We start from the raw sequence: 19,161 nt of genomic DNA, 5'->3' as shown, positions 1-19,161 counted from the left end.
ATATTATGTGATCACTCAAGTCAGAAGTTGAGGATCCCTCAAATGTTTAAGGAACTCTTAGGATACATCTAAACTACATAGAATCATAGAATACTAGGACAGGAAGGGACCTCGAGAGGTCATCAAGTCCAGTCCCCTGCCCTCATGGCAGGACCAAATACTGTCTAGACCATCCCTGATATATATTTATCTAACCTACTCTTAAATATCTCCAAAGATGGGGATTCCACAACCGCCCTGGGCAATTTATTCCAGTGTTTAACTACCCTGACAATTAGGAACTTTTTCCTAATGTCCAACCTAAACCTCCCTTGCTGCAGTCTAAGCCCCTTGCTTCTTGTTCTATCCTCAGAGGCCAAGATGAACAAGTGTTCTCCCTCCTCCTTATGACACCCTTTTAGATACCTGAAAACGGCTATCATGACCCCCCTCAGTCTTCTCTTTTCTAAACTAAACAAACCCAATTCTTTCAGCCTTCCTTCATAGGTCATGTTCTCTAGACCTTTAATCATTCTTGTTGCTCTTCTCTGGACCTTCTCCAATTTCTCCACATATTTCTTGAAATGCGGTACTCAGAACTGGACACAATACTCCAACTGCGGCCTTATCAGCGCAGAGTAGAGCGGAAGAATGACTTCTCGTGTCTTGCTCACAACACACCTGTTAATGCATCCCAGAATCATGTTTGCTTTTTTTGCAACAGCATCACACTGCTGACTCATATTCAGCTTATGGTCCACTATAACCCCTAGATCCCTTTCTGCCGTACTCCTTCCTAGACAGTCACTTCCCATTCTGTGTGTGTGAAACTGATTGTTCCTTCCTAAGTGGAGCACTTTGCATTTGTCTTAATTAAACTTCATCCTGTTTACCTCAGACCATTTCTCCAATTTGTCCAGATCATTTTGAATTATGACCCTATCCTCCAGAGAGGTCGCAACTCCTCCCAGCTTGATGATATCTGCAAACTTAATAAGCATACTTTCTATGACAATATCTAAATCGTTGAGGATGATATTGAACAGAGCCGGTCCCAAAAGAGACCCCTGCAGAACCCCACTTGTTATACCTTTCCAGAAGGATTGTGAACCATTAATAACTACTCTCTGAGTACGATAATCCCGCCAGTTATGCACCCACCTTATAGTAGCCCCATCTAAGTTGTATTTGCATAGTTTATTGATAAGAATATCATGCGAGACCGTATCAAACGCCTTACTAAAGTCTAAGTATACCACATCCACCGCTTCTCCCTTATCCACAAGACTCGTTATCCTATCAAAGAAAGCTATCAGATTGGTTTGACATGATTTATTCTTTATAAATCCATGATGGCTGTTCCCTGTCACCTTGCCACCTTCCAAGTGTTTACAGATGATTTCTTTAATTACTTGCTCCATTATCTTCCCTGGCGCAGAACTTAAACTAACTTTCAAAAGAGGGATGTAAATTAGACACATTGAAATTGCAAATGAAGCTGGTATTTGACTTTCCCATGCTTCATTTGCATAATTGCATCACAGCATTTTTTTTGAAAAACGCTATTTTGAAAGTGAAACAGATCTAGACATGGTTCTTTAGAAAAGAAAAGCCTTTTTCGAAAGATCCTGTACTCCGCAAAAAATAAGGTTTACAAGATCTTTCGAAAAAGGCTTTTCTTTTCAAAAGAACCACATCTAGACCATGGTTTCACTTTCAAAATAGCATTTTTTAAAAAAAATGCTGTGATGTGATTATGCAAATGAAGCACAGGAAAATCAAATCCCAGCTTTATTTGCAATTTCGAAAGAGGGATGTAGTCTAGACATAGCCTTAGAGAGGCATTGGTAGTCTTAATTTACTACAATTCCCTAATAAAGGAGGGAAAAAGTTGCAGTGCTGCCAGTTAAAAATCTTACCCTCACATTGTCCTCATTCCACTTTCTAATGTTCACCTTCACACTGCAACAGCACTCAGACTCCAGTCAGGAACAGAGTTCCATTGAGCTAGCCACAAATGCATACGAATACAATCTCTGCCGCAAACTGCTTGCTGTTGAATATCTCCCTGCTAATCATCAACGGAAGAAACTATTATTATTGGACATGTCTACACTAACGATATTAAAAGGAGGGTAATTGGCTAATTGTGTAGTCGATACAATTTGTACTGACTGCAGGATGGTTGATAAGGGAATGTGCTCAGTCCCAACTCGTGTTGGGTCCAGGAGCTACCCCTGCTGCAGCTCTGCAGTTTAAATGTAATAAAAGCCAGGGGCACAGGGCCTCCCCTGCCATGCTGCTGCCTCTAACGGAGGATGAGGCAGCAAAGGGGGATGGGAAATGTGAGTAGTTGACTTGAGTAACTGATAAGCCTCGGCTTACTGAGTAGTCAACTACTTGCTTACATCCCTAGTCTGCACTGCATTAAAAACCCATGGCTGATACATACCAGTGGACTTGGGCTCAAGGGGCTTGAGCTAAGGGGCTGTTTAACTGCAATGTAGACATTTAAGGTTTGGGCTAGAGCACAGACTCTAGGATTTTGCAAAGCAAAAGGTTCGACTGGCATAGAACAGCTGTGGATTTTTAAATCAGTGTGGACAAAACATGTGAGATATAATTTCGCCACCTTGCCTCTCTAATGACTGTGGGGGTATTTTAGTTTTATCCAAGTCACTGATATTTACAGTTTTGCTGTGTGCAAACTTTTATGAATGACTCAACTCAGGCACTCCATTGGACAGATGAATGTTTCCTCACATCTTTTCTGTAAATCAGGTATACAGTTTAATGTAAGTAAAATTTTGTGATCATAGATTTAAAATGAAATGTTATGAATTCTACAAAAGTGAAAGCTAAAATTTCTTCCAATTTTGTTCAGAAAAGGGACTTCCGAAGAGGATCCTCTACATTACATAGTAAAGACAAGACTTGAGATATAACTATTCCAACACAGATAAAAGAAAACTCAGAGTAACTCAACAAAACAGATATTAATCCTATTCCGAACACTAGACACTTTGTTTCAAACTGTAGTCAGTAAATTCTTCAAAGGTCACAGACCAATCATTTCCCTTGTGGGCAGTTTACCCGAGTCAGTTACAAGCTTTCAGACTACATTAAAATGTGGGAAGTGCTTTGCTGAAATTTATTTTATGGAAGCTTTATATTTTAAAAAATACAACAGATTAGGGAAACAAGAATGCAATCAAGACGTCTATGTTTCTGAAGTACACATACACGCTTTAAGATTTAGAGCAGGCCCTCGTATCTCAATTTCAGTTATAAAATATCAAATATTTAAAATATTACTTTATTCTAGTTTTAACAGAATTCCACTAGAACATTCCATAAACTTATTCTCAGATTGTGAAAAACATAGATGTCCACAAAGATAAACGCTGTTTGAAAAAGGGATGTGAACTGGAATCAGTCTCTCAAAATGCCACAGATTTTAAGAACAGTTAAAGAGAAAAAAAATGCAGTTAACATTGTTAAAAATTATGAAACACTTAGCTTTGGTGCATCATTGAACTAAGCTGTTGCACCTTAACCCTTCAATTATCAAATTAAATACCATAAATAGATTAAAAAGTTCCATTTGGTTTGGATATCTAAACTGTAGAACTGATCTAACCATCAAAAAATGTCCTTACCCCCGAGAAGTTTTGTGATCCCACCCAATTATCTTGACATGAAAGTTTGCAACACAATTCTATATGGAATAACTTTAACAGCTGCACCAAAGCCTGACTTGATAGTTGATGTCATTGTATTTGCTCAGTGTCTGAATTCCAGCAGAGGTTGAGTGGGTACAAAGGAAAATAAAGCACAATACTGGAAATGCCTGGTATAGAAAAATTGCTCATCTAACTGCAACTGTGCTTTGCTCTCACTAGACCGCTCTTCCAAATCTATTCTAGAAAGCCAGTGAGACCACAGTTTCCAGAGCTGCTTAAAAAAATTACTGCATTCACACTTAAATACCACCTGAATGGGAATTTGGTATGTGCAGTAGTTTTCTCATATCATGCTTGTGTTAGGTTTATTTTTTAATTTCGTGGAATTGTATATAGAACACAGTTTTACCTTCTAAAATGGTAATAAACAATGCTATTTTACAGAAGCATTTACAAGACTGAGAAAATATTGAATGTTAGAAATGAATGTAATTTCCCCAGTTAGAGATGGCAATATTATTTAATTTTTCAGGTCAAGGTTTGTTTGAAACTACATGTTGAAGATGTAGGTTTTCCGTCTACTTGAAAAATGAATTACCATTAATTTTGCAAATATTGGGGAGGAAATGGCAGCACTTTGCACTATATTGGTTTATGTCATATGACTAACTTGTGAATTGGAATTTTGATCACAGTCCTAAAGTTTATGTGAAGTGGTTTCTTTCATTGTATCCAACCCCAAAAAGTTTAGCAAAGTCAAAAGATGTTGGCAAACTAACACTACTGAGAACAGGAATGCCAAGTCTACACTCAAAATGCTGCAGTGGTGCAGCTAATATGAGTTTCTCCCATCCATATAGCTAATCCACCTCCACAAGCAATGATAGCTATGTTGATGGGACAAGCCTGCTTGCTGAAATAGCCCCGTCTACATTGGGGGTTAGTCAGTATAACTGTTGCTCCAAGTGTGTGGACTTTTCACACTCCTGAATGACTTAGTTATATCAATGCAAATGTACAGTGTAGACCTGGCCCAAGTGTTATTTAATTAAGGATGTTAAAACGAGCTTAAGTAATCATGTAATCACTGAAAATTTCAACAGTTACATGTAGGGATGTAAGCAACTAGTTGACCACCCAAAAAGCAAATACTTATCAGGTAGTTGAGTAGGAACTTGACTAGTTGCTTTCCCCCCTTGCTGTTTCTATCAGAGAGAGGCAGCGGGATGACAGGGGAAGCAGGTAGCTCTTGTACATTTCAAAGGTACACACACAATGGAATAGTGAGTGCCACCCTTATCGACTAATTGAACAGTCGATGGAAATTCCATCTACTACTCGATTAGCTGATTAATCAAAATTTAATATCTCGTTATATGCAGGGGCCAATGGAAGTTGGTGTGTGCCTGTACTGGCTCCTGCTGCCTCCCTGCTCCTCTGCGCTCCTGCCTCTAATATGGGAGGGAGGGGGGGCGCGCAGGAAAGCGAGGCAGCTCCGCGGGAGCCAGTGTGTGTGTGTGGGAAAACTAGCTTAAGCCTGCCAGCCCCAAGCGCTGCTGCCTCTGTAGCAGCAGGGGCGTGGCTGACTGTAACATGCACATTAACCAATGAGCCCAGGTTACACGATTACACTTTCACATCCCTATAATTAATAGCCTTTTCCTCAGTGGAAATCACTCTTAAACACTAAGGAACCATATGAGCTAAGAAACATTAAGGAAAGAATATTCGTGGAGAACCAATCTTGCCTCAATCCCCTCCTCTAGCCTTCATAAAAAACCTCCCAACCTCGACAAGGCTCATCATCTGAGGAAAGTCTGCCACAGACCAGGTGTACAAACCAAAGCAGCACCATACCCTGCCAGAACAGATAAAACCTGTGGCTTTATTTCCACTGCTACAATGATCAACAGGAATCCAAGTAGTCAGATGACAGTGGAAAAATGTGAAGTTTGTGGGTTTTTTAGCACAATCTTTAGTTTTTGCATTTTGTGAAAAAATAAACACACATGCAATAGAATCCCATCTAGCCGAGTCACCATTATCTGGCTCGCCATATTAACCGAACAAGTACGGAGAGCCTGGTGAGCCCTGGGCAGTGAGGCTCCGGGCTCCCTGTCAGGGCTAGGGAAACTAAAGGTCAGTGTTTTATTTTAATTGCTATAAAACATGGATTTTTATGAGAGGTTTTAATCAGACTTTTAATTCTTCTAAAGAAAATTAGGATCCTTGATGATCAATACTCCCACAACACACATGTAAGATTCATGGGTCCCACAGAAAGCCTATCATAGGTATGTTAAGAAGCATGTAATTCATTAATCATGTAGTCGACAAAAATTTTGTCAAATACACAATTATTTGATAAGGGGTAGCACTGTTACCACTCAATCCCAACTCTTGCCAGGTCTGGCAACTACCCCCACTGTGGCGCTGCTCTACAAGCACTTGTACAGCTGAGCCATAGCAGGGGTTGATGACAGGTCCTGGCACTAAGAGCGTCCATGTGAGTCCTCAGTCCTGGTTCACACCGGCAACTGGGAATGTTAAATTTTAATAACTGACTAATCAAACAGTCGATGCAATTAGCATCGACTATTCGTTGAGGGAACCTCCACCTCTGAAGTATAGAAACAACCCCAAGGCTGTCGCTACACTTCAAAGGCAAAAGCACTGCAGGAGCACAGGACCCGTGGCGCAGCCCTCCACTGGCCCCGTGCTCCTCGTGGCATTTCAAAGCATCAGTACTACGTGGAGCCTGATGAGCTGGGGACTCCCCCACTGACCCCAGGCTCCATGCAGCACACCTGCTTTGAAAAGCCGCAGGAAGCCTGGCATCAGGCACCACACGGTGTTTCAAAACTGCAGTGCCACACAGAGCCTCAGGTCAGTGGGAGAGTCCCTAGCTGATCCTGGGCTCCACGCAGAAATGCTGCTTTGAAGCACCCCTTTTTTCCCCCCTCCCCTTGCTGCCTCTTTCTGATAGACACAGCAAGGAGAGGGGATGGGGGACAACTAGTCAACTTCCATGTTGGCTATCCAATAAGCCTTTGCTTCTTGGATAGATGACTACTCGTTCACATCCCTACTGCCAACTGCCGTCACTGCGGCTCTGCATTCTAAGCACTAAGAGCCAGGCTGAAGATTGATGCCAGGTCCCAGCGCCAGCCTGCCCGCGTGCCAGCTCTTACTGGCAGAACCGGCATCCACCCCTGCTATGGCTCTGCACTATAAGCACTACGAGTTGGTGCAGAGGTTGATGTCATGTCCCAGCATGAGCTGGAACTGAGACAGCCTGTCAGCCCGCCCTCTAAAACACTAATTGGGGTGGCAGTGTTGCATGTCATAATAACGTTAACCAATAAGCACCCACTTATCAGTTAATCATTTAGTCCAGTGTTTCTCAACCAGTGGTATAAGTACTCTTAGGGGTACTTGAGAGAAGTCTGGGGGAGGGAGGGTACATATCAACATAACTGAAATTTGGAGAAAACTGAATTTTTGTTTTAAGTTTTATAGCACTATTATTTTTGTACTTTTTACACCCAAAAATGTACACCCAGCTACGATTAAATTGTTTAAACAAATGTGTTGCAATGGTAGAAAAAAATTGTGTGTGTCTGAAAACTTTAGGTACTGCGGGTACTTTTAACTTTTTTTAAAGGGGTAGCTTATAAAAAGAGGTTTAGAAACACAGTTAGTTGACTACACTATTACATCCCTAGCCTAACATATGCAGAAAATGATAAAAGATTAAAATAGCCAATCACCCATAGGCAAGTACTTCTGACAAAGCAATCTTTCCATATCTGACCTCTCAGTCCTCATCCTCAGAGGTAATCTCTACAAAAGACAATTCTGGGAACATCTTAACTCTGTTCACACTGAAAACCATGGACTTAGACACATTGATTTTATTGCTCATTATAACAATATAAACAGTTGTCCTATTAATTTTAAACAGTCTCCCCTACAGCATACCCCACCTTGAATTTAACTTAAAACAATTTGGTTACCTCCTTCAAACCTGAAGAAAGGCTCTGTGTAGCTTGAAAGCTTGTCTCTGTTCTGTCACCAAAAGAAGTTGTTCGAAGATACTATTTCACCTACCTTGGGACTCATCATGGAATCAACATAGCCACAACATTGCAAATGATGTGTATTAATATGATTACTGGAATAAGTGAAACAAAAATGCCTGTAAAATATTTTCTTACACTAAAATATAATCTGAAAATTCAAGGAATAGGCATCCTCCTGAAAAGCTTTTATTTTAATTAATATAAGGAAAATAAGGACAATGGGAAAATGTAACATGAAATATGAGTAATCAGACTGAAACCCAAAACTAACAACTTGTGTATTACCTAGACCATCAAAGAAAAAGTGGACATATTTTAGCGCAACCACAACAGTACGGCAAAAGTTAGGAAGATCAAAAATCTAAAGGAAGACTGACCTAAGCAAATGCAGCAGTTGTCCTCACCCATCTGAAGAGGAGGGCAGTAGCACTCTGGAAAAAGCATAATTTTTATGCTCTGTTCGGTTACTGTACCAATTCAGCTATACTACTAACACCCATATAATCACCTTTATAGCACTACAACTGCATATACAAAAGGCTCTGCACTGATTTAATTAAATCTGTTTCTAAACTGAAAACTAAATCAGTACAAAAATTGAGTCTAAACAAGCCCTGAGAGGACTAGAATATTGAACTGTTCGCTATAAAAGGAGCAATGTTACTGTCAGTTCAGTATTTTGTCCTGTTCCAAGGAGAAGCAGAGATGAGCATTGTGACAAAAAGACCAAAAAAGAGGGGGGAGGGGGAGGAAGATGACACTAGCTGGGTCATCATTGGAATTTTCTTGCCATTCAGCCTTACACGTTCTTAACCTTATAGGACCTTATTGCAGGAGGCAAACAACAGGAAAACCTGTAGTTTTGAAAGGGAGCCTCAACATTACAATTCCAGCTTGTGTTGACAAACATGTTAGAGCAGAAATGCAAGATTAGAAGGGACCGAAGGTGGTCATCAAGTCCAATCTGCTGCATTGATGGCAGTACCAAGTAAACCTAGATCATCCCTGTCAAGTGCTGGTCCAACCTTTTCTTAAAAAGCTCCAATAATGAGGATTCCACATATTCCCTTGAACACTTACAACCAATGCTTAACTATCCTTATAGTTAAAAAGATTTTCATGATCTCTCACCTAAATCCCCCCTTAATGAAGATTCAACTATTTATTACTACTTATTCTACCATCAGTGAATACAGATAACAATTGAGCACCATGTGCTTTTCAACAGCCCTTAACACATTAAGACCATATTATCAGGTCTCCCATCAGTCCTCTTTTTTTCAAGTCTGTACTTGCCCAATTAGTTTGGAGGTGTAGTGCTAACCTTTCCTCCTAGGTTTCTAAACCTTTTTATTAACTTCTGTTGCTCTTTACTGGACTCTGTCCAATTTGTCCAGATCTTTCCCCAAGTGTAGTATCAATAACTGGACACACTACTCCAGCTGAGAGCTCTCCAGTGCCAAACTGAGGCAGGACAATTACATCTTATAGTCTTACATAGGACACTCCTGTCCATACACCCCAGAATAATATTTGCTTCTTTTTTCTTTTTTTTTTTGCAAGCCCACCACATTGACTCCTCATTCAGTTTGTGAGCCACTATAATCCCCAGATCCTTTTCTGCAGCATTAATACTGCTGAGTCGGTTATTCCCCATTTTGAATTTTCCTTCCTAAGTCCTTCTTTGCATTTTTCTTTATTTAATATCATGCTCGCCAACCCCCTCTTGTGGGGAGTAGGCAACCTGGCCCTCCCTCTCCAGCCACTAGGGAAGGGTAAACTGCAGGCCCTTCTCCTCCCCCCCCCCTCCAATCCCTGCCACCCCAGGCTCCTTCTCCCTTCCTCTACCCCCAGCTGCACCAGCCCAAGATCCTTCTCCTCTCCCTCCCACCCCTCACGGCCTCGGCCACGCCAGCCTGTGCTCCTTCTCCTCACACCAGCCCAGGGCCTTTCTACATCCTCACCCCCATCCGCCCACCACACTAGTCCAGGGCCTTTCTCCTCTCCCCCCACCATACCAGCCTGGGCACTTCCCCATTACCCCCACCCCATCCCCCTGGCTGCGACCTAATCCTAAACTCCACCTCTCCTGGCCACAGTGAGCTAGGCCCGGGCCGGCTCTGCTCCTGGCTGTCAGGTGGGGGCTGTTCGAAGGCCTCAAAGGCCCCACACAGCAGTCGAGCACTGGGGAAAGGGGAGGGAATGGCAGGCAGGTGGGATGCAGAATCACGTAATCATGTCACACTGTCATCCTGCAGGAAAAAAGTTTGGTGTGTGAGTGTGAGTGTGAGTGTGAGTGTGAGAATGTTGATTCAAAACATCAAACTCAAATTCAAAAATGACCTGATACATTAGAATTCTATCCCCCAAAATATTTGCAATCCTTCCCAGTTGCTGATTTATTAGGTACACTCTGCAGTCCATTATCCAAGTCCTTACTGAAAATATTGAATAGTACTGGAACCAGGAGTAACCCTTAAGGACCTCACTAGATTCACTATCAACCTGGGAGAGTGTATCACTGATAAGTAATGAGTAGTCTTTTTTCAACCAGTATGTTTTATTCTAATATACCAATCCAGAACACAGTAAGCACAACTCATTTTGCATATCAACTAGAAGAATATATAGTAAATACACAAGTCTCTTGAAAGCTTTATTGGTAAGCTGACATATTTATATAGACTTGTTAAACTCTCTGATTATCAAAAGTTATCTATATGGTCAAGTATAAGTTAAGTCAATCTAATGTACACAACTCAAATGAATTTCCATCCCCAACATAGAAAAGATTTTAGATCTATTTATGATTTCTGCAGACTTTGCTATGATTATTTTATTATCAAATCTGTCCCAGAATCTAACAATTTTCATGAACAGTCCTTAAACAATCTGCTATTTCTGGAGAAAAAATGTACAGTCTATCCTGAGTCACAACGTTTCGCTTTTTATTTTATGCTGCCCATAGACAGACAACAAAACACATAAATCTTAAAAAGCACTAGAATTGGAAACCAAGTCGCAAGAAAATAGAACCATGCAAACTAGGTTAATCCTTCTATTCACCAATTTTAAACTTAGTTTTCAACAGATTTTGTTTCCTATTTTAATTATGCAGGAGATGCGAATTCCCCTTATAAACTGCAAAAGAAGATTCTTCCAACTTTGGCCTCATGAAAAATAGAAGTTCAAAATCCCTTCACATAAATATGCTATTTAAAGAACAACATTAAATTAGTCAGATTCACAGATGCATAGCAGCAGAACAAACTGCCTGCTACTGATGCTTAGAAAATACTCCTAAAACACCATTTCAAAACCCTTTTCCACATGCCCACCGAATATCATATGGTAGTTTTACTGAAGGCTCTAAGCATTAATATGCTGTAAATCAACTGTTCTGCCATGGTGCCTGGAAGCCTCAGATCATCTGGCCCATTTTGTGTCTACAATAGTACCTACCAGATGATCTGCCATTCTGCTCTAGAGGATAATCACAACTTTCCACGTGCACTTGACCTTGTCCATGTGCACTCACTTTTAAAAAAAAAAAAACTTGTCTCCTATAGCAAGGAAAAATGCTTCATTACTTTCAAGAATGCCACAGTGCCTTCTCAGATTTAGTAGTGAAAAAAATAAGCTAAGTATTTATTGGCAATGTACAGAAGAGGAAGTAAACAGATATAAAAAGGCATTTAAAACTTTATATAACAGTATTTAGTGAGATCCTTTGAAAGATGGCTTTAAAAACTTAAAAGTAGACACTACTAAAGAACTTACATTGCCTCTTCACAGTGCAACAGCTATGAAGACTCAACATATAAATCCACAATATATTGGGGAGTGTCATCCCATTAAAGGAAACTTCTGCTAAGAAATTCAGATATGCAGATGTCAAGTTATTAAGGAAATAATTATCTCTTTAAATGTACCAAAGCAATATTTGCATTTGGTCCACATACTTTTGGTTTAAATGCATAAAAATACAAAATCCTCTTCTTAAAACATATACAGTATGGACACTGATAACAATTATATTTAATTAGCAATTGGTAGCACTGACTGGCTTGATGAATATCTAGGAAATGATTGCATTCTATAAGTTTTAGACAGGTAAACAAAGAACCAAGGCAGTTTATTAATTGATATTTTGGATAAAGACAAAGTTTAATTATTTCAGTTCAGCAAAAGTTTGCCTTTAACATCTTTACTTTTTAGTGTTCCTGAGATAGGCATAAAGTCCATTAACACTTTAAATGGAAAAAGTGACCATTTCAACTTTTGCATGAAGTCCATCATACACTTCACAGAATTTCAAGGAATAAAAGGGGTACATACTAAAAAATGCAGCCTGTCAAATGCTCTGAACTATGATATGAGCCTGTAAATTCACACACATGGTATGATGACCACAAATTTCAGTATTGCTAGGTCCATGACAGAATACTCAGATAGAATGGATATTATAAGTAGGATCTTTTGAAAACAAGTTTTTCAGCAGAAAACTTTGAAAATAATCACATTCACATGTATTCAAGATTCAACTCCAAGCTCTTCTTAATGTATAAACTGGCTACAGTCTCTCTTTTCCCCACCTCAAATAAAAGTACTGACATCTGGAAAGAAAATTTCTAGTGGGAATGCAGTAATGACAATCCTTAATAGCATACAGACCCATCACTCATATGAAAACATCTGCTTATTCCCCTTCTACAGAAGGATCTACAAGAACAGATTTTATGGTGACACATGGGCACGGAGGGGGAAGAAATAAAAAAAAAACTTCTCTTTTTCAATCAGTATCAGTGTTGTCTAGGCTGATCCAAAGGCTATAAAATAAATAGGGGGTCTTTCACAAACTATAAATGAGCAGAGGATTGGCCCTTAGAGCTCACAATTAAGTAAAATAATCTTGCAAGCTAGTACATGCCAAAAAACAAGGGACTTTAGAAAATACTACTTTGTTTATTTATTAGTAAAAATACTTTAATAAAAGGGACAACTAAGTTGTATGCTGTAAACAAATATTTATCTTTAGCTATACTAACACCACAAAATTGATCTATTCTACGTGAATTCTTATATCACCATGATCACTGTCGCATCTGAGGACTTTCCAGCAGCACATTAAGTGACATTAATAACACATACCTATCATATATGGAACTCTTATTCTCTAGTAAAAGGAAAACTTGTGTATGAAATGCAGTGTTTTGGCTTGTGCTTGTTTTTTAAATGTCCATAAGGCTCTGTGTTTATTAAAAAGTGTACCTTGCAGTTGGCACAGAAAGCGGGAATTTGTGATGGTCCTTAGTTCCTGTACAAGTCCATTCCAGTCTCAGAACAATCTCCAAGGAAGTTCTACATTCTACACAGACAAGCTTTACCTTTATGGTAGACAGTTACATTATGCCTGGGGAGCAAAGTTTCTTAGAAGGCTTTCACAATTGTGTGTTACTATTTGTAGTCTTTTTGTGGAGATGCAAAAGAAAAAATAATCAATGAAGTTTGGTTCACTTTCAAATTCTTGCTGTCGTGATGCATTTCAAAAGCTGCAAGATGATTTCATCTGAAGAAATATGTTGTGCCCACGAAAGCTCACAATACCATCTACATTTTCTGTTAGTCTCTAAGGTGCTGCAGGACTATTTGTTCTTTTTAAAGTTTTTTTCAACTGCAAGATTATATTTGCTTTAAAGCAGAGGTGGGGAACCTTTTTTGATTGGGGGTCACAGACCTACAGAAAAATCAGTCAGTGAGAAGCAAAAAAAAGTCCTCACTGGTCCCCAACTGAGAAGGTGAAAGACACTCCCACATTCCCCTTGCACACCAGAGCCTAAGAAGGCCCTGGCTAGTAGATTTTGTGTGCTCCAGCCCTGTGGAGCATCAATGTGGGCTCCCCAACGCTAGCGGGTCTGAGCCTCAGAGGTCGGATCCAGGCAAGCTGGGTGCCATAAGTTCCCCAACCCTACTTTCAAAAACTCAGAGCTAATCGAATCGAAATGTTATTTTAAACACAATAAACTTGGGGTTACCATTAAGCTTACAGTGTCCATTTAACGATAATCCATTTAATAAAAGGTTTCTCTCCTTAATTTTTAAGAGAAAAAATTTACTTATTTCTAGCCAACTCTACTGTCAATACAGGATTGTTCCTGTACCTATATTTGGTAGGGTTTACTAGTCTAGTTTTAAATGCCTCAATGAGGCTATGATTACTCTGTTTGGGAAGACTGTTCCATGATTTAACAGGTTTTTCCCTCTAAGATGCTCTAAAACAGTGGTTCCCAACCTTTTGTGGTTGCCGGGCGCCTGCGGGCAGGGCCACTCACGCGCCGGGTAACGTGAGCGGGGCTGCACACGCGCATGGGGGTAGGGCCACCCATGCATTACACACCCGGGGTCGGCGCCACTCCTGCGCCGTGTGCCCAGGAGCAGGGCCGCCCATACGCCGTGTGCCTGAGGCCGGCTCTGCTCCTATGCTGCGCGCCCAGGAGCTGGCAGCACCCACGTGCGGTGCACCTGGGGGCTGGCGCCGCTCCTGCGCCACACGCCTAGGGCAAGGATCCACCCATACGCCGCGAGCCCAGGGCCGGAACATACTATGCACTGCGCGCCCAGGGGTAGGGCCGCCACCACCCATGTGCTGTGCGCCTGGGGCTGGCGCCGCTCCTGTGCCATGCACCACGGGGCAGGGCCGCCCATGTGCCGCACGCCCAGGGCCGGTGCTGCCGCTGTGCTGTGTGCCATGGGGAGAGGCTGCCCATTTGCTGCCCACCAGGGGCCGGTGCCGCCCCTGTGCTGCACACCCAGCTGGGGGGCCGCCCATGCTCCGTTCACCCAGGGGCCGGCCCCGATCACTTGGCGGGCGCACTGAAATGGCCCGGTGGGCGCCATGGCGCCCGCGGGTACCACGTTGGGGACCACTGCTCTAAAAAATGCTATGGAAATGAGGGATATAAGGGATAAGTAGTTACGGTTACCCAATAAGCATCGCTCTTACCAGGTGATGCTTACCAGTAACTGATTAACTGGCAGTCCAGTCAGATTGGAGCAGCTCCAGGCCAAGCAAGCCCACCGCACAGCACAATCCACAACTTTTGCCTGCTTCACCCTGGCCTAAACCATTCAGGGCTTTAAAGGCAATAAAAACTTGTAACAAATACCAAATCAGCAAAGAGCTATCTGGAGTATGCTATGTATTCTGCTATATCCTGTTCCCACTCATGTGGTGGGAAGCTGCTTTCTGGCTCTCCAGGTGGTCTTCAATCTTTTTCTTTCACAGTTCTTCTTCCTCCTCCCCCCCCCCCCAACATGCTATAAAAACACCATGGCACGTGGACTGGCATTAGGAGATAGCAAACAGGAAAACTTCCTGGGGCCCTATGCTACAGGGACCCCCTGCAAAGCTACATTTCTCAGGTTTTGGCTTCAGGTAGAAGGGCTCAGAGCCCCTAGCTTCAGCTTTCTGCCCAAGTCTAAAGCTGACCATGCCTGGTGACCCCATTGAAATGTGCTCTTGACCCCCCGCAATACCCCAGTGCCTCAGACCATTGGTTGAGAACCACTATTCAAGGAGACATTACAGTACCTGAAAATCAGAAGCGACTGGGTGAGAGAGAGAGAATGACACACACTCTGAATAGGGATGTGAAACGTTACGCAGTTAGCCAGTTAGTGCTTACTCGTTCCGGTAAACTGGTGGGGGCTGGAGCAGCTCACTGCCTGCCATGGGCAGGAGACTGCTCCAGCCCCATGGGACCTACTGCAGATAGAGGCACTCCAGCCCAGCCACAGCATCGCTGGTCCATGGTGAGCCTCTGGTGTTCAGAGTGGTTAAACATCACATTTAACTGATTAACCAATTAAATGGGATTTTACATCCCTAGCTCAGAAAAATGTATTCAGCAAGCCAGATGCTGACTGACCTACACTATAAAGTTATATCTATCTTTCACTGAAATCCAGTATATTTCTGTATACTGTTCTTTTCAGAAACAGGAGTTTTCCTCTTTATTCAGTGACAGAAACATACTCCTGGTATAACACTCAGTGCTAGTTCACCTCCTGCAATGATGATATCAAAAGGTCCTGCACACACAAACAAAGAAATCTGAAGATGCATTACTAGCATTGTAAAAAAAGGAAGTGAAGATTGTATGCACTGAACTGCAGACACAGTACTTCAATGAAGAATTATTCAACTGGGCTTCTCAAATTAGCTTCTGCTGGGCACTCAAAGATGCAACTGGAGATAACTGTTTGCTGTTGTACCATTCTGTCTGGTCATTCATGTAGCTGATTAGCAGTTATGGGGAGTGGCTAATTATCTATCTGTAATTCACAGGTAAGAGAAAATTTAAGGTTGTAAATATACCCTGAAAGGCTTGCTCTGAACTGAATTCCAAAAACATCTTTTCAATATGACGATCACTCTCAGAATAGACAAAGCAAATAAGAACATTTGAAAATCTCAACATGAAGTTAATGAAGAAGGGTGTGAAGAGAAAATATTTTTCAGTGTATTTCAAAAAGTTTCAGGATACTGGGGTATCATATCTGCCTCTTTGCCTTATCCCTAAGTTTCCCATCAAATTTGTAAAAACAACCCTCCCCCCCAAAAAATAACGTAACATCTTAAATCAGATGGAATTATGCAATTAATTGATTTCAATAGTTCTGTAAAGACATACCTATCATGCAAACTAGACAATTTCAATCAATATTCTTTTTGGTGCCTTTTCACCACAACTGTAATTCCAATGTTCCACCTAACTCACAACTGAAGGCCTTTGTTTCTATGGAAGAAGGAAAGGATTCCTTCTGTATACCTACCCTTAATTATTCTATAAAGTATATAAGAATATACTTGTTTAAAAAACTGAAGTCCTTAACCCCTACCAGATGTTGGCAAGCCCAATTCCATAATATACATAACAAAGCAAATGATAAAGCCTAACGCCAGTACACAAAAAATTGTTTTCTTGCATTACTGAAGCCATGATTAGTACCATTCCCTTTAAACTTACTGAAAATAAATGCTCTGGGATTCAAGGTAAGCCAAAACAAAGTTTACTATGCAAAGTGACAGGTTCCAAAGCATGCTACATTACAAAAAAATCCTCAGATTTTTTTAATGCTAAAAAAAGTTAAAGAGAAAATTATTTTCTCAGAAATTATATTCATACTTTTTAAAAAAAGTAAAAGCAAATGTCTTATCTTTACAGGCCTTCAATCGTTTCTGCAAGTTATGAACACGAGATAATACTGTTAATCTACCTTGGCTCTAAATATTGCTTAACAAAATTCAACCTCTATAATCAGTTTCATGTTTATTATAGTTAAGTATACATAGCAAAATATCTTATACTCTCCCCCCAATCAAATGAAGAATCTATTCAAGTACAGCAAAAGGAAAAAACACAGAAACAATGAAATGAGTAAACCTAAACCAAGTCCCAGCTTAACCTACATGTCAAAAAGACATATGGGGAAAGAGGAGGGAATGTGCAGTCCAAGAACCAGTTGGTCTCAACATTAGAAATGCCTGTGCAGCCATCCAGTCCCAATCAACAGTCACTCCAAATGGATCAGAAAAATACATAGTCACAAGCCTCAGGCCAAGAAATTGTTCTTCCTTCCACACACAAAACCCTCAGTGAAAATCTGTTTCAAAGACATTGACTCTTTTAAAGAAAAAAAAAGCCTAACACTGTAACATTATACAACCAGGACCCTCCCCCAACCCAGCTGCCTTTGTTTGGTGTTTCCAGTTGATTCAGATGCAGTTCCATATAAACATCCACTTTATCCCTCCACAAACTCCTCACTTCTGAAGCTTTAATTATCTCAATGAAAATGAGACAAATTACATGAATAAAAATTAACAGAGCAAAAATGTAAGTGATTTTTAGAGGTGCTGGCAATGGAGCTGACAAGGAAAAGGTCAACTGAGATAGCACCCTCCTCCAGATAATATCTAGGGGAAAATAACAATGATAATGACCATAAACCCCAGGGGAGTCACCCCACCATCAGAACTGTGCATCATCCATCCAGAAATGAGTGGAAGGCAGTTTCACCAGTAAAGGGGATAAGTTGACTGGAAAAAGGGGATAGACAAGCAAGTACCAGCCAGGCCCCACCCTCCAATATACACTCTGCTCAGCACAGGGGTAATAGCTAACCCCAAGGGGAAGTCACAACTGCCCAGCTCCCAACCTGGAGAAGGGGAAGAAAGCAGCAGCTCCTTCTGCCTTAGGCTCAGCAGGAACAGCATCTAATAAACATGCCCCCCCCCCCGACCACAACCTATGGCCAGGGCAACGTGGTGCAGCCACCCTGACCCCTTCCACAACACAAGGAGACAGGCACCCTCTTACCCCCTCCCGCTTAAGCCCGTGCGACGGAGGGGCAGCAAGGAAGCGACAACCCCTATCCCCTTCCATAGCTGAGGGGGGGGGGGGAGGAAGTATCCCCCCCCCCCAGCCCATTAAGCAGCTGCCTCCTCCCACAGAGAGAGCGGCACCCCGCGTTCAGGGAGCGGGCATCGCCCCCATCCCGCCCCTCAGGAGGCAGCGACCCTGCCCCCCTGCAACCCTCCCCCCATCCTCCCACCTCAGCCCGCACCGCCCGCCCGTTACCTGCTCGTCGAAGCGGCTCACCACGGCCTGCACCCATTCCACCGGCTTGTGGGCCGCCATATCCCGCGGCCCGCCCGGCGGGGGAGGGGGCGGCTCCCCCAGGGGAGGGCGGCAGGGGGCGTGGCGGGTCTCTGCGTGCCGGGCTCAGTCTCGGACTCTCAGCTCCCCGCAGCCATCAGAGCTCCGAGGCCGCCATGACACCCCACCGGAAGCAGGAGCCCAGTCCGCCCCCAGCCTAGGCAGCAGCGGAACGTACGGCTGGGAAAGAGCGGAGGGGGGGGGGGGGGAGAGAAGCAGGAGAGAGTCGCAAAGCGCATGGGCCGCCACGGCAGGGCCAGGACGCATGCGCAGCCAGAGCGGGAACCGGCCGCCACCGCGCATGCGAGAAAGGAGGGGGGGTGGCGCGTGCGCAATGGAGCAGGAAGAGGGAGCATGCGTGGGTTAGAGAACTAGGTTCCTGCGCATGCGTATAAATGAGACTGCGAGAAAACCCGTTAGGCTTGAGTCTATGAGCCCCTCACCCCCCAGCCCTGTCACTGAGCCTGTGGGGGGGGAGGGCTCTGATCCCCCTCACCCCCCAGCCCTGTCACTGAGCCTGTGGGGGGGGCTCTGATCCCCCTCACCCCCCAGCCCAGTCACTGAGCCTGTGGAGGGGGGGCTCTGATCCCCCTCACCCCCCAGCCCTGTCACTGAGCCTGTGGGGGGGGAGGGCTCTGATCCCCCTCACCCCCCAGCCCAGTCACTGAGCCTGTGGAGGGGGGGCTCTGATCCCCC

At 42.8% G+C, this 19,161-nt stretch overlaps 1 protein-coding gene across 3 annotated transcripts in view; it reads right to left on the bottom strand.

The window, feature by feature from the left end:
• The window catches only part of NF1 (neurofibromin 1), a 201,571-nt gene extending 182,859 nt beyond the window's left edge, over positions 1 to 18,712 (bottom strand). The window contains exon 1 of one of the 3 annotated variants that reach the window (XM_075904831.2): positions 18,388 to 18,712. In XM_075904831.2, the coding sequence (XP_075760946.1) occupies positions 18,388 to 18,447 (60 nt within the window). In that variant the 5' untranslated portion in view covers positions 18,448 to 18,712. The remainder of the gene's footprint in view (positions 1 to 18,387) is intronic. The other 2 variants (XM_075904829.2, XM_075904830.2) reach the window with 2 other exon arrangements.
• Positions 18,713 to 19,161: the final 449 nt, after the last annotated feature.

This window comes from Pelodiscus sinensis, chromosome 21 (genome assembly GCF_052426305.1).
Source record: "Pelodiscus sinensis isolate ZL-2025 chromosome 21, ASM5242630v1, whole genome shotgun sequence".
NCBI classification, from domain to species: Eukaryota; Metazoa; Chordata; order Testudines; family Trionychidae; genus Pelodiscus; species Pelodiscus sinensis.
The sequence above is the reverse complement of the archived record's forward strand: the minus strand, read 5'-3'. Positions and strand labels throughout refer to the sequence as shown.